Source organism: Pollachius pollachius, assembly GCF_949987615.1.
Source record: "Pollachius pollachius genome assembly, chromosome: 19".
Taxonomy (NCBI): Eukaryota; Metazoa; Chordata; class Actinopteri; order Gadiformes; family Gadidae; genus Pollachius; species Pollachius pollachius.
The window spans coordinates 12,231,877-12,247,186 of NC_136952.1; the positions used below are offsets into that span (position 1 = coordinate 12,231,877).

At 48.4% G+C, this 15,310-nt stretch overlaps 1 protein-coding gene across 4 annotated transcripts in view; it reads right to left on the reverse strand.

The window, feature by feature from the left end:
* Positions 1 to 15,310, reverse strand: part of trrap (transformation/transcription domain-associated protein) — a 101,293-nt gene that overhangs the window by 16,561 nt on the left and 69,422 nt on the right. For all 4 annotated transcript variants that reach the window (XM_079757159.1, XM_079757158.1, XM_079757157.1 and 1 more), the window contains exons 60-65: positions 14,769 to 14,915; positions 13,632 to 13,732; positions 10,998 to 11,199; positions 6,197 to 6,358; positions 1,929 to 2,019; positions 1,151 to 1,356 (exon numbers count right to left, since the gene is read on the reverse strand). In XM_079757159.1, coding sequence (XP_079613285.1) covers positions 1,151 to 1,356; positions 1,929 to 2,019; positions 6,197 to 6,358; positions 10,998 to 11,199; positions 13,632 to 13,732; positions 14,769 to 14,915 — 909 coding nt within the window. The remainder of the gene's footprint in view (positions 1 to 1,150; positions 1,357 to 1,928; positions 2,020 to 6,196; positions 6,359 to 10,997; positions 11,200 to 13,631; positions 13,733 to 14,768; positions 14,916 to 15,310) is intronic.

Sequence of the window (15,310 nt, forward strand, 5' to 3'; positions counted from 1 at the left end):
AACCACATGTATTTAGTCTTGGCTCTCCAATACGTTCAGTAAAGTCTTAAGCACCTGTGCATATTTAGAATGCATAGGAGAACCAGTTGTGTATTCTAATAGAGTTGTTTTAAAAACCAAGCCCCCCCCGCCATCTCTGCCAAACAGCAAAAGGTTAACGTCTGGATATTAAAACGTAGACGACAACACCAACACAGGAGGGAACTGCTGTAAGGAACAGCCATGTAATGTTATTCTCCCAGGAAGTCTGGGTCTGCCCAGTGGAACGATGCATAGACACCACAGCTGCCGCTGCTGCTGAGGGTCTCAAACTATCCCAGACACACACGCACGCTGGCGGCCCCCTTAACTTGCTGCGGTCCTCCCGGCTCACTGCACTCCTCCATCAACCATCTCCCCTCTCCCTGCTAGTGTCTATCTCCTCGTCCACACACCTGTGTACGTGTGTGTGTGTGTGTGTGTGTGTGTGTGTGTGTGTGTGTGTGTGTGTGTGTGTGTGTGTGTGTGTGTGTGTGTGTGTTTACGTGTGTAGGTACTTGTGTGCACGCATGCATGTGTTTGCACGCGTGCGTGTGTGTGTGCGATGTGGTCTCCGTAGCATGGCTAAAGCACTTTGCAAGACCGCCAGGTTCAATTTGGACTCTGATGTCAGGGCTGGCTCTCTGGTTGTCAGCGTCTTCACTGAACCCACTCAAGGGAGAAAACTGCGGTGAGAATGGGAGGTGATTCTGGGGATGTGGGGTGGGCGGCTGGCGGAGAGGCATGGGCTACTTATTGAAGTCAGAGGAGAGAGGAACTACAGCCATGAAAAAAACAAAGATGCCGGACGCACACACACACAAAACTCTGTTTGGGAATGAATGTGATTTGCTCAGGCCATTAGGTGCTTAAGATAATCGGCCGTAAATGTCAGCGGAGCACTATAGGTAAGAAATAAAGTCCTTTCAGGAGGGAGACTTTTCACCTCCAGGATCAATAATTACCACTTATTTAACACGACTCCAAAGGCCAGTAAATATGGAATGCACTGCTTTATTCATTTTGGGGTTGGGCGCGGGTTATCTACCAACCGTTGCAGACGGGACACAAACACACACCCACACACACGTATTAAACATGGCGGCACCAGTGTCACGGGCAGACGTCCTACCTCTTCGTGCCAGTTCTCCCTGAACCACACCATCTGGTCCACGATGCCCTCCAGGGAGGAGAGCAGGGTGGGGTGAAGCTCCCGCTGCATGTGCATGATCCGGCTGCAGCGCCACATGGGCGCCGTGGCCCGGATGGGGCCCGGGTCCGAGGCCCCCGAGTGGGGCTGGGCCCCCACGGAGCTGGGCTGCTGCTGGCCCGACGCGTCTGGAGGAGGAGAGGGAGGAGGGACACGTGAGGAAGAGGAGGAGGAGGAATACGTGAGGAAGAGGAGAAGGAGGAATACATGAGGGAGAGGAAAAGGAGGAGAGGAGAAGGAGGATGAATAATGAGGAAGAGGAGAAGGAGAAGGTATACATGAGGAAGAGAAGAAGGAGGAGGAATACATGAGGAAGAGCAGAAGGAGGTGAGGAGAATGAAGTGGAAGAAAATAATAGTTTCGAGAATGATAGAGGGGTGCAGAGAGCAAACATTTGGCTTCATCAAGAGGTAATTATCCTTCATTCAGAAGTCACAAGCCAAGCATTCATAGACGGATGTCATCAACGAGAGGGTAAGATTCACAGATCCCTACAGGTGAACATTGGGCTTTTAAATTTGGGCTTTGAACCCAGAACCACTTGGCAGGGGTGTCAATCACCCCCTTCCCCCACCCCTCCCTAAAACTCACACACACACACACCATGAAGTGAGGGAGACATCGGAGAAGGAGTAAGAGGAGGAGGGCGTAGGATGCGTGAGGGAAGGCATCGGAGAGGAAGAGGAGGGTCTTTCCTTACCACTTTTGTAGCGCTCCCGCTGCTCAATCTTTAGCGTGAGGTAGAGCGTGCGGATGGGGAAGTAGACAGCCTGGGGGTACACTCGTCCCACCTAGCAGATAAAAGAGGGTCACAGATTACATTTCAAAGGACTCTTCTCTCTCTGTCTCTCCCCCCCCCCCCCCGGGAACATACACAACGACTATAGCACCAACGAGAGAGGAGGAGGAAAAAAATTAAAGGAAGGGAGAAAGACAGCGAATGGAATGAAAGCGGAGAACAGAGAGGAGAGCCTAAAGAGAGCGAGAGAGAGAGAGAAACAGCGAGTGAGAGCTAGAGAAAGAAATAGAAGAGAAAGAGAGCGAGAGCAATAGAACAAAAGAGCGAACGAGAGAGGAAGAGCGAAAGCTGGAGAGAGCAAGAGTAAGAGAGAGCCAGATAGAGAGAACAAGATAAATGAGAGGTTGGTTGAAGGTATTGTTCATGCATGGTGTGCGTGCCCGATGATTGCGGCGATGTATCCAGAGACCGCTGCTGTAAGATAGCAAGCGTTTGAAGCCTCGAGTCAGGGGAGCGACAGGAAGTTAAAACACTTCATGGCTGAAATTTAAAAAAAATCTCAAATGGAACGCGACTGATGATGAAATTGCCCTCCAGACTCCCAAAGAGAAGACTGACACACACACACACACACACACACACACAGCTGCCTGCTTTGGAAGTTGTAGATGCAACATGCCAGGGATTTAAATGTGTACTCCGACGCGCTAGTGTGTGGATGAAAGAGCCGTAGAGATACTGCTGGGGAACTGGGTCAAGCAAAGGCCCTGAGAGACAAAGCTGAACAAGGAGGACTGTACCTATAGCAACCTGATGATGTCATGATGATGGTGGCCTCTTAAAAATAATCTTCAGATTAGAGTAATTACTAAAATACGGAGATAAACTCATAAAAACTGGCCCCCAAGATATTATTTGTTATTATTTAGCCATAAGGTTTTACTGGTATGTGCCAATTGATAATAGCAATAACATTTTACGTTTGGATTATTTAGAAGAAACCCTTTTATGTGGACGGTTCACTGAACAATTGACTGCCTCCTAAAGAAATGAAATGAAAGCTGCCAAACTGACATTTTCTTACAAAGTTGAAATCTAAACCAATACGCACAAAGAATGTGAATGGCAGCAGATTCAACACAACATTGTTTAATTATTCATGGTAGTCCTGTAAGGATAGAAAAATACATGACACCGCCCAAAATACACTTTCTAGCCAATAAACTGAAACTCAACACTCAAAATGGACTCTTAAAGCAAAAACATGAAAAGTAGACCGTCATCTGTATTCTGAGGCCATATTCATATCTGAACTCTAGAAGAGCACAACTTTAAAACAGGCCGACTTCTTACTTAAAAAGGAAGAGCGAAATAAAAATAATATGTCCTTCTCAGAAACACACAAGGGTACACACACACACACACACACACACACACACACACACACACCCCCCCACCCACCCACACACCCACCAACCCACCCACCAAAGGCCAAATAAGCCATTTCTACAAAACAAAGCCTTCGTCGCAGGACGAAATGCATTTCTAAAGAGCTACACAGGGCCCTCAGCCCGCGGGGAAGGTAGGGGAAAAGCTAACCGAGGCAAAAGAAACACGGCCGCGTTGGAAGTGCAGAAAGAGGGTCACCGACGAGAGGAGCGGCCGTTTGAGGAACTAAGAAGCCATTACGCGTCAGGCGGGGAACGTTTTATGTGGCGTTTCATAAAAATAAAAACTAATCCAGCCACAAGTTGACATAAGGGCTTAATATATCTGCTAATGGTCTTGGTGCATAAGTGCTCATCTGCGGGTAAAAAAGAGATGTATTAAGAGGAACATTTTCTGCTCGAAAGATGAGGTGGTGGTGGTGGTGGTGGGGGCGCTTAGAGGTACTGGGAGGTCTAAAAGGCCGTCAGCGGCAAGATTAAAAATGGAAGAGGAGGGTTTGGAGCGTGCGGAGAGGAACAGAAGCCGAGGATCAGCCCTCTAATGGCTTGATCGGAAATGTCATCTTTGGGCTAGCGTGGTCCGTGCCGAGGGGGACGGCGGCACAGGGGAAATTGAGGGGGGAGAGAGGGGGAGGAGGAGGGAGATGGGAAGGGGGAGAAAGATGGGAAGGGGGAGAGAGATGGGAAGAGGGAGAGAGATGGGAAGGGGGAGAGAGATGGGAAGGGGGAGAGAGATGGGAAGGGGGAGAGAGAGCGGGGAAGGGGCGAGAGAGATGGGAAGGGGGGATAGATTGGGAAGGAGGGATAGAATGGGGAGGAGGGGGAGATAGAGGGGAAGGGGGGTGAGTGTGGAAGGGGGAGAGAGTTGGAAGAGGGGAGAGTGGTGAAGGAGAGAGAGAGAGAGAGAGAGAGTGGTGAAGGGGGGAGAGAGAGGGGAAGGGGGGGTGAGAGTGGTGAAGGGGGGGGGGGGGGGAGTGGTGAAGGGGGGGGGGGGGGAGAGTGGTGAAGGGGTCTGAAACGTTAACACTACGGAGGCTGAGAGAGTGTGGGGAAGTCATCCCCCCCCTCCCGCGACACACCGCCCGACGCATCACCCACCCGTAGGCGCACTTCACCTCACCTTCATCAATATTTCACTGTCGTTTTTTTCTTCTTCCTTTTTTTTTTCTGACGCGCCGGAGAAACTCTAAATAATTCAGAGGCAGCGGCGGAGAGATAAATCCTGCCGTGCATTAAAAGAAGCCTTTTTCTTTTTTTTTTACCCCTTTCACATGAAAGAAGAGAGGTTGTCGGGGCAAATAAAATTGAAATAGTGTCAACCTGTTCACCTTCAGCCATCACAGGCGAACCAGGAAGACCTAACGGAGGTCAAATGACGGAAATTACGTTCGAAAAATGCCCTGAATCCATACATGATGCGGTCCGAGCGGTGGGGGAAGAGTGGGAGCAGGAGAGGTCACCGTGGAAACTCCCGAACAATGAGTTTGGCTCCCGCCGTTCACAATCTAACTTAAGTAGCTGCGCCCATCCCCCCCCCGCCCCGCGCTAACAGGAAGTTAAGCTGGGTTGAATGTCATCGAGGCAAAGTTCTCAACCGTGCTCTTTTTGTTAACGCCTGGATGAGAGCGCTAGTTAAGCACCTTCTAAATGTCAGCGTTAATGACATGGGGCGCCGTGATGTGTTCATTCGTTCGGATTCAGACACACTAAGTAGGGCCCGGCGTCTCCGCTCCGACGGAAGTCTGCCCGTCACGGGCTCGATCGAGCGTCGGATCTCTGCGACGTTCCGCGGTTCCCCGCCACCCATCTCTATCTCTCCCTCCTCTTCATTCTACATCCAACTTCTTAAAATAATAAGAAAAAACCAAATGTAAAACGGTCTCCTGATTGAAGTTCACACTTCATCACACTCACGGATCAAGTCTCTCTCATCTTCCGTTCAACACCTGTCGCCTGGATAAAGTAAAGTGAAATAAAATAAACCTTTCCACCTGCGTGCCATCTCTTTAAGCCTGCCGGATCCTGCGCCAGCTCTCTCTCTGTGGCGGCATGCTACGGGAAACAGGAACCACGAGGGCTGTGCTTTGAAGATCACCCTCTTCACAAATTCCCCTTGGATATAATACTCCATTAACCAAAGCAAATGAGTCCCCCTCTTGAACAATCCTAATTACAAACGCTGTTCTCGCCGTGCGGCTGCGTGCCGCGTTATTCACAAACGATGCCGCGAACAAATAACGCACCAAACTAGGGATGGAGTAAAGGGCTGGTAAATGAAGATGGTAAATGATAAATCGAAAGTGATGGTGAGGGAATCTGAAACTGCCTCATTTGGGAGAGGGGTCACACTTTGGCCGAGTGTGGAACCTTTGTGTGTTGGGGGGGAGAACACGAGGAATAAGACGTGAGTAAGCAATGTCAAGAGACCTGAATCTACCACCAGGCAGAGCCTTGCTAAGATACTCAATAAACCCAACAGTAAAAGACTCATGGAGTGAATGATGGGGATGTTAGGGCAAGGACATGGGGCACCGAAATTTCTTCGTTTTGGATTCTAAAACCCCCAATCTCCCTATGAGGTATATAATCATATAACCCTTCATCGATCGCAGCCCTGAAGTGCTTCACGGTTCGGCGTTTCACACTTTCACACAAAAACAAGCTACCGTGTAACGACACTCCTCCGATGCGATCCAAGGTGGCCCCTTTCGACCTCGATCGCCGCATTCAATCCTCATCCAATCATGTGAGGGCCCCCCCCCTCCCCTTTCATACGCTCACCTGGCTTATCAGGTTGAGCAGTGGCTTGCCCTCTGACCCCACAAGGCAGGTCAGCAGCTGCGGTATCCACGCCAACCACTGGATGGGAGGCACGCCGATGCAGTACTTGTCCACGGCGTCCGCGAGGGTGTTCTTGTCGTCGAAGCTCAGCAGCCAAAGGACCTGGGAACAAAGATGGAGGGAGCGTTAAGGAGAGACGGGCGCGATATATATCGGAGATAGAACCAGAGAGAGGAGGGGAGACAGTAAGAGAGAGGCTGAGGCAGAGACGGTCAGAGCGACCGGGACCGAGACAGAGAAGGAGAGTGAGAAAGAGAGAGATAAAAGCGCAGGTGGCAGTTCGGGGGGAGGGGGGACGGACAGTGAGACTGTGACATGATTAAACACAGTAATTCCGTTATAACAGAGATCATAATATGCTAGATATCAGGTTCTAATGTGATTTCCGCCAGGCCCGGAGACTGGCTTTTGGAAGCGATGCCGGTGCCATTACTCAGCTAAATGGCCTGGCCAAGGCGGTGCTCACAGCGGGGCCGCGGCCGGCAGACAGGAGTGGATCTTGGGGATTTTAACCACGGTTCATTGGGCCATCAGTGCCGAGCTGGGGACGAGGCTGAGCATATCATTCACACGGGCGTCTCTTCTTGTGTGTGTGCATGGGTGAGTGTGTGTATGGTTGTGTGTGTATGGACGTGTGCCTGTTGATGATTGAGACGCTACCCCCCCCCGCCTTCCTAAGCGATGCAGGCCCCACAGCGTGGGTATAATTACTGATAATGACCGGTCATCTCTTCCCATCCATCAGCACAAGGCCCTGCCATGCCCAGACCGGTGCTCTGGGTGGCTTAGCACCAGAAGCCCTGCCCCCCTCCTTCTTCAGTGACAACATCGCCACGGCAACAGAAGATCTACCCGCTTAGCGCCAGAGTCAACAAGCAAGCAGCTTGCGATGATGAGTCATTTCAGTAATTTCGTGAATCTTACAGGATTCTGTTATGTCTTATAGATATAATATAAATGTATACATATTGAGATATAAATTAATATACATAAATACCAAATGTAAAATGTTTTTTCGGGGTTGGCAACGTGCCTATAAACGAACGTAATGGACTAATGAATGGCTGCTGTGCAAATAATTAATAGTTTCCAAGGAATCTTAATTCACACTAAATGAATGGACAGATAGCTGATGAAACATTTGGTGTGGTTTGTTAAATGTTGTGGCTGTGCTCTCTCATTAAAGACGGAAGAGAATATATAAATATTAAGGTGTCCTGTGCGCATCTTTGGTGAAGACCTGCATTTCTGGTTGCAAGAGAAAGCACTTTTGCTTCCTAGTCTAATCAAATACAAGGTGTATTTTTTGATTTGACAAGTCAGCTACGAGACTGACATTGCTTTTAACAGGAAAAAAATGTCCTAACTGTCAATGCCAGCATTCACAAAAGCGTAAAATAACATGGCTGCATTCCTATTCATTATAAGGCCTCTCTCTAGCGGATTAGGTTTGCAACATCTTGCATGGTTTTAAGGGATCCGTACAAGGCATTGTACAGCCAATCAGATTACACCAAACTAATTCATTAGTCGATTATTCAAAGGCCCAGATGTTTGATAGACAGATCGACCTACCAGCATTAGCATTGGACTGTTACCACTGGTAATTGGTAGGCTAATCTACCCATAATCCATCTGGCTGGCCAGTCCCATGTGTGATGTCACAATGGGTAGCTTCTGAAATGTCTTGTAACGGCTAATCAATCCCAAAAAATCCCAGAGGAAAACAGGGGCTCTTAAATGTAACTACCTGTCCTAATCCTACCCATTCAGACCCATTACTTTAGCCGCTGCAGAATGGTATTTCCCCTATTTGTGCCATTTCCACCTCTAAAATACTGTTGCCCATGGTTGGGGGAATCAGCAGGGCAACAGGAATGCCTGCTATGTTAAAAACCCTCAGGTTGGTTGGGGGGAGATATGCCCAACAGCATGGTGTAATATTTGCCACCTAAATATTTGGAGAGCGAGAAGAGGCAGAGCTTCATAGCACACAATCCTTCCATTAAGACATGTCGAAAAAAATCTAAAAGAGTTTTGCAGAGTTACGTCATAAACTGCCTTTTAGCAAATAATGGCAGAAACCTCTGAAGGAGTGGACATTTCTAGGATAGACAGGGAAGGTTTTCTTTTCCTTTGGAAAGAGCAAGAGATATTATTACATATCAGTATTCTCGTATGACTGATTAGTTTTGTTCAATTAAAAATATCACTGTTAAAATATGGATACACCACACACACACACACACACACACAGACACACACAGACACAGAAAGAAATATTCGCTCAGTTGGGTAGAGCACGGAAAGAGGTGATGGAGACATGGATATTAAGCTGCTAGGACGAACAAAGACAGGTGGTTGGTAAGAGGCCATGGGGACGAACCTTTGAAGCCTGCATCCACTGTTTGATCATATAGAAGAAATTGGACCGGCAGTTAGGACTCGTTTTACTAATATCTTCTTATTGGCCCACTGATAAAAGGTCATATTAAGGAAGTACTCTAATTGGTTCAATTTCTAAATGTCAATGGCCCCATTTTCTTCCCCATTAGCAGGATGAAAGAAACTTCAGAATCTGATTAAAAGATTGAATTAATCAAATAAAGGGGGATGAACATGAAAATAGATTTGTTATAGACTGGATAGAATAAAGTAATTAGTTAAGTATTGAATGTCTGGTATTGCATAATTTACTGTTCTTTTAACGCCCTTGATTTCAACTACATTGTGTGAGAATGGTTGCATAACACCATGGTGCAGCTCGACTGAAATGATTCCCAATCCTGCGTTCAAACAACCTCCGCTCAACACATACACCACACAGTCACCCATTCACTGAAATGAAAACTAAATTCTGACACTCCCGGCATAAATGAATCAACGCGCTTTGAATAGAAGAGTAACTCTTCCTTTGAGGTGGCCTCCGTCAGGGAAGAGTCGCATGAAAAGACGAAGACGCAGTTCATCAGGGGCCTCTCCATTTGAAAGAACGGCGGAATCTGCACACCTCATCTGCACTCAATGTCACACACCTGCGACGCGATTAAGATAAAGGCTTACAGGGACCAATGGCTTGTACTGTGAGCAGCAGTGCGGCCATTTTGAAAGTGGCTCAAATCTGTGCTGTGTGCACTTTGCAGTCCCGTCCGTGCCAGCGATTACCACCTGCCCGCACCAACCTGCGGTGCGTTTGACCTTCTCGCCTTTCCGGTTCCTTCCGAGGGCCTCGTTAGTTAATGGAAACGTTTTCACAAGTTCCTGGGTCACGCCCGCCTTACACAACCCACCTTAACTAAACGGTCGAGCACAATCGGAACAAATCTTTCCAACGGGCGGACTCCTCGCCAGCGAATGGAGGTCAAATACCTTGTGCTGGCGGGGGGGGGTTGCGCCTCGATGGCGGGATTGCCAAACGATGGCGGGGTCGGTGGTTAAGGCGGGCGTGCGGACGCTTGTTCAGAGTCGTACCGGGATGTCAGGCTAGCTAGTGGGCTTTTAATAGCCCCCCGTGAACGGGTAGGTGTGCAGAAGGGCAGCGTATGAGGTGTCTTGACTGATTGAGCTCGGAGCCTTGGTGGTGCGATGCTTCTTGTACAACATATTCCAACCCACACACACACACACACACACACACAGGTAACTGCTAGCTACTATAGGCTATAGGGGTGGATGTGGTTGTTAGTAAAAGGTCATGGGGCTGTGAGGGAGGAGGATCTGGGGAGACCATTAGCCCCCCTCGCCTCTCCAGGAGGGTCCAGTCCATGTGATTACCACTTGGAATGCCATCAATCAAACATCTACTTCCTGCCTTGGAATAGACTTGGGTAGGTTTAGGGGGAGGGGAAGTGGACAATGCTGAGGTATTTTGGTTGTCGTGGTGGAAAACATCGGCTGAAATGTTTTAAGAGCTAACCTACCTGTGACGTTAAGGCCAGAGGAGTCATATATGAATCATATGGAAATAGACCATATGATACATCGTGTAGCCAAGATCATGACACTTAAATGAGGGCACGGGTAGTGATGCTCATCGGCACCTCAAGGTGCTTTTCTGAATGACAATCTCCTTAAGTTTCTCTTTCCTGCGTTCGTCAGACGTGCGCTTGTCAAAGCTATATCGGGGAAGTTCATGAGGTGCACTGGCTAGGATGTTGTTTTTCCGCGAGAAAATTATAACGTTAATTTACTTTCTCTCATGCCACAGAGAGCATAAAGTTTGTATATTTGTTTGAAAAAACACTAAACTGCTAGTTTCCCCCTTTCCCTCCAGTCATTAGTGGAGATGTGCTAAAGCGCGTGTGCCTTGCCAAGCGTCTAAATAGCACCCATGTGCATGACGCTAATACACGACTAGCTTAATTAGCCCCACTCAAACCATTAAAGCATAGCAAAACTAAACTTCCTTTACTCTGATGCTACCAATCACGCACCATGTAAACAACAAAATAGCCCAATTTGAGATCTCATTTCATTCCCACCTCGAAAATCAAAGCTATTTTACCCAGTGTATTATCCGTGAATTATCCATGGCCATCTTTTTTTTGGTTCTTTTGAAAGCATTTTCGCAACGTCAGCCTCATGCACTGGGAAATAAACTCTTCATGGCAAAAACACATAGCACCCTTGTTGAACTGAAGGCTTGTGAATAATCTGTGAATGAACCATGTAATACTTCCGAAATCTTCTTTTTTTTGCCATACACCAGCCTATTGCAGTTCTGCAAGACAGTTCTGCTCACCTTCGCCAGGTACTTGCGGGACTTGCTCTCATTCTGGTGGCGGCAGGCGTGCAGGTAGCAGGTGATGGCCGACACGCCCAGGTGGAGCTGGCGGTCCTTGACGAAGATGTTCTCCAGGTAGTCGCCCCACATCGCCCAGGCCTTCACAAGCACGTCGTGCATCTGCACGGCCGCAGAGAAGGCCTTGTTGGCCTCCTCCGACCTGGGGAACGGAACGAGAGGGGGAAGGATGTTAAAACAGGGGGGGGGGGGGGCAGGATGGTCCAACCGTTAGGGAGTTGGACGCCTGCCGAAGGTTTCTGGGGTCAATCCCCCATGTCTGCAGTTCACCTTTATGAACCCTTGAGCAAGATGCCAAAGACCCCTACCAGCTCATTAACTGCATGTATCTAAAGAACAGGTAATCCTTTGGAATTAACTGTCTTTTCTCCAATTGATTATATTATTTTTGTACCTTTTTTGCATCACAACAAGAACGATAGTATCCACAGACAAGGGAAGATATATGTCAACTGAGGGGGATATGGAAGAGAGAGAAAGAAAGGGCCGGGCCGGCAAGTTTATCAAAGGAGGGTTTATCAAATGATTGAGTGACTGAGAGACAGATTATGATGACCGCTGAACCATGAATTATGTAACACACATCAATAAGCAGCATATTTCAAATTTCATTCAACTTAATCCTTGATCCGCTCCTATCCGACCCTGACGTTGGAGAGTAAAGCACTAAAATGCTGGAGAAAAGAAATTAAGTCACTAGAGTTTGCGGGGGGGGGGGGGGGGCGTCACTCTAAACCTGATACAGGTGAAGCTGAACGGAATACGCCATGCAGATCAACGCTTTTAATACCGGCTGACATTCCCAATGAATCTCTCTCCATCACGCGCCGAAGAGACGTGTCAAGGTAAAGAAAAATATAATAAGAAGATGAAGAACGCGGCGGCTGTCGGATCCATCTATCCGTGGAAAAACGCTTCTCCGACGACCAAAAAAAACAAAATTGCATCGGAAAACTTCCCGAGTGACGGAAGAGATTCCTCGGGAAGTTACGACCACAACATCCCTCCCCTAAAAGAGGTGGATAGTGTAGCGTCTCAGGACCTGCTCCATCATGATAAGCATCAGAATTCACTATGTGGTGAAGGGGCTTTGGGTGAAAGAACCTCCAGAACTCCAGGATAGCCTTGCCCGATACAGGCAGCCAGACAGCAGGGGAGTGGGAGACAATCCATGGGAACCCAGGAACGGGGGAGGTTGAGGGGGGTAGGGGTAGAGCTGGTGGGTTGGGGAGGAGGGGGCAGGAGCTGGCTGCTTCGAAGAAGACAATTTACGCTGACAAGGGAAACATTCTGGATCATCAGCCGTTTTTTGGCGCCGGGCTCCGACGCCCCCCTTTGCCGCCGCTCTCGTTGGCACACTGCTTGAATAATTTCCAGCGCTCTCCGAGGCTTTGATTAATAAATAAGTGGAGCAGGACCTGGAGGGCATTTCCCTGCAGTCAAAGAAACAGAGACCGGCCGCCCATACAGAGGAACGCTGAGCAGATGCTGAGCCCCCCAACACCCCCCACAAGCACCTCCATTACAGCGCCGCTTTCAACCGCCACGGCACTGCATTAAAGCGTCTCCCCAGCCAATCAGCTATGATGGGCTATTATGACGGGCGTTTTGGCGTGTGATAAAGTAAACGAGGCCCTTGATCACTGTGGGGAGCGGAGCGGCACTCCTTATAGTACATCTGTCTCCGCCATCAGGTGGCCTGTTCTGGGTTATTTGTGAGTGTGTAAACACGGCCGGGTAAAGGGTAAACGGGCCGCGCAACGCCGCCACCGCCGTCGGATTGATCCAATACCTATTTGATAAAGCCAGGGCCGATCTCAATCCCACATACACACAGTAGTATTCGCAAAAAAGGGCAGGAAACACACAAGCGTGTAGTTGACCGCTCTCCCTGCGCTCCGCGGCGAGCGCTCCCCACAGCATGGAGGGGAAACTTAATGATTGTGTTAAACCCCCGTTGAGGTGGAGCCAGGTTCTGCTGATCCCAGAAATTCCCTGCAAATTGCCTCCAGTTAATTATTCGGCTGCACATACATTTAATAAGCCGTCCCCAATTTGCCTTTCACCCCTCAGGAGGGCATTGTGCCGAAAACGATGAGGGGGTAAGGGGGGGGGTGCACAGGGTGTGTGTGTGTGTCTGTGTGAGAGAAAGGCGGCTGTCTTTGTCGATGGGATGAACAGAGGGGAGAAAGGGAGAGCAAGCCGGCGAGCAAAAGAAAGAGTGATTGCATTTCTGCCATTATGTTAAGCATATATCTTTATTCAGGGGATGTCCTCTAAAGAACATTTGAATAATTCTGATCAATATAACTGCAGTTTTAAAAATGAACATAGGGAATTTAACTATATTATACTTCTTTCAAACTGAAAGAATTGTATGCGCTTTTTGATGAAAATGAATCTTTCAGATTTATAAAAAGATTATATCTTCTTTTGTTTAAATAATCAAGGGTAAAAATCCTCATTAGCGGTGGCCCTGTCTGCCGTGCTCCAGACAGCTCCTGACAAACATCATTAAAACAAAAGGCCTTCAGAAGTGAGGCGTGACAGAGAGGGACAAGCGAGGGGGCTTACTTGTTGATCTGAGCCAGGAACATGCCCTTTAGGGCGTAGAACTCGGCAGTCATCTCCTTGGTGAAGAACTTCAGGTTGGTCGACTCAATCACCTCAAGACCCTGCCAACACACACACACACGGATGCAAACACACACAGACGCAGGCACGCACACACGCACGGAGAGACACACGGATACACACAAAAAGACACACACACACACACATTAAGACACAGCCATAAAGACAGACACACACACACACACACACACACATACACACACAAGAATGCAAAGGCAAAGCCATCAGTGCTAATGTCACAGTAAAACACTTTGGTCATGCTACGCTAGAGAACAGTGAAGTAGATGGCATGATAGTTTATCCAACACGAGGCTAAAATACAGAGCAGTAAAAAATAAAACGCACAGAAGAAGGAAAACAAGAGAGAAAATACAAACAGGCTGCAAAGTGTTCATTAGGAAGAAAGTAAAGAGGGTTGGAAGAAGCTAAACTTCCATTAGGCTGAAGCTGTGATGAGTTGTCTCCTAAGTACTGCTGTGACAGACGATGGAGGGGGGAGGAAGGGGGAGAGAGAGAGAGAGAGAGAGAGAGAGAGAGAGAGAGAGAGAGAGAGAGAGAGAGAGAGAGAGAGAGAGAGAGAGAGAGAGAGAGAGAGAGAGAGAGAGAGAGAGAGAGAGAGAGAGAGAGAGAAAGAGAGAGAGAGAGAGAGCAAGAGAAAGAGCGAGAGAGAGGGTGCAAGAAAGCAGGAGAGATTAAGAGAGATGAGCGAGCGAGAGAGAAACCGAAAGAGAAAACGAGAAAGTGAGAGAGGGGATAGAGAGTCCACTGGCACTTTAATGGCATGCGGTGCGTTGGTCTGACGCTGTTAATCAGGGGCGCTCCACGGGCTTAAGAGCAAATTTCAGAGTTATACCCTCTTCCAACTCTCCCCACTATAACTGTCACCCTGTAGAACCAGCAAAGTTCCTCTCCCTCCTGCCTAACATGCCTTCAGCTACTGCTGCCCACATACAAAATATACATACATGCTGCGGACTCTCATCCTATAGTAAGAGTCTTGATGCGGGATCCACACTTTGTGCGCTGCTATTGGACATGAGGTGCAGATCATATGTAGAGGACATGAGGAGGTCTTACCTGCATGCACTCGTTCTTGCCCATGACGCCGGCCAGCTGCAGGTAACACTTGACCTGCTGGCGGATCTTCTGGAAGCAGTCGACGATGGGCACGGTGGGGATGGTGTGGATACGGCTCAGGATGTCCAGCGCCACGTTGACCAGACCCTGCGGGGAGAACGGTATCCGTGTGGTTATCAAACCAAAACAATATCGGATCGCTTAAAAAAAAAATCAAAAGCAACACATGGACCAAACTTCAGACTGAATGACGAAGGAAGGATTCAAAGTAACCCAAATTAAATGATTCCGATAGTACAGTTTTAAGATGTTTGACTCCTCGACCGAAAAGGTTCCCGTTTCAATCCCCATGGTCCACTCTATTGCTAAATCCCACTTGAGACGCAATAGCCCCTATCTGCTCATTAACCACATGCAAACAACTTCAATACCATTCAACTTTAATGGAGCAAAATACGCCGGAACTGTTCCTCAAGTCGTCTTCCATTATGTTTTCAGTGGTCCCGATCTGAATCCCAAAGACCACAGCACCATTCCCCCCC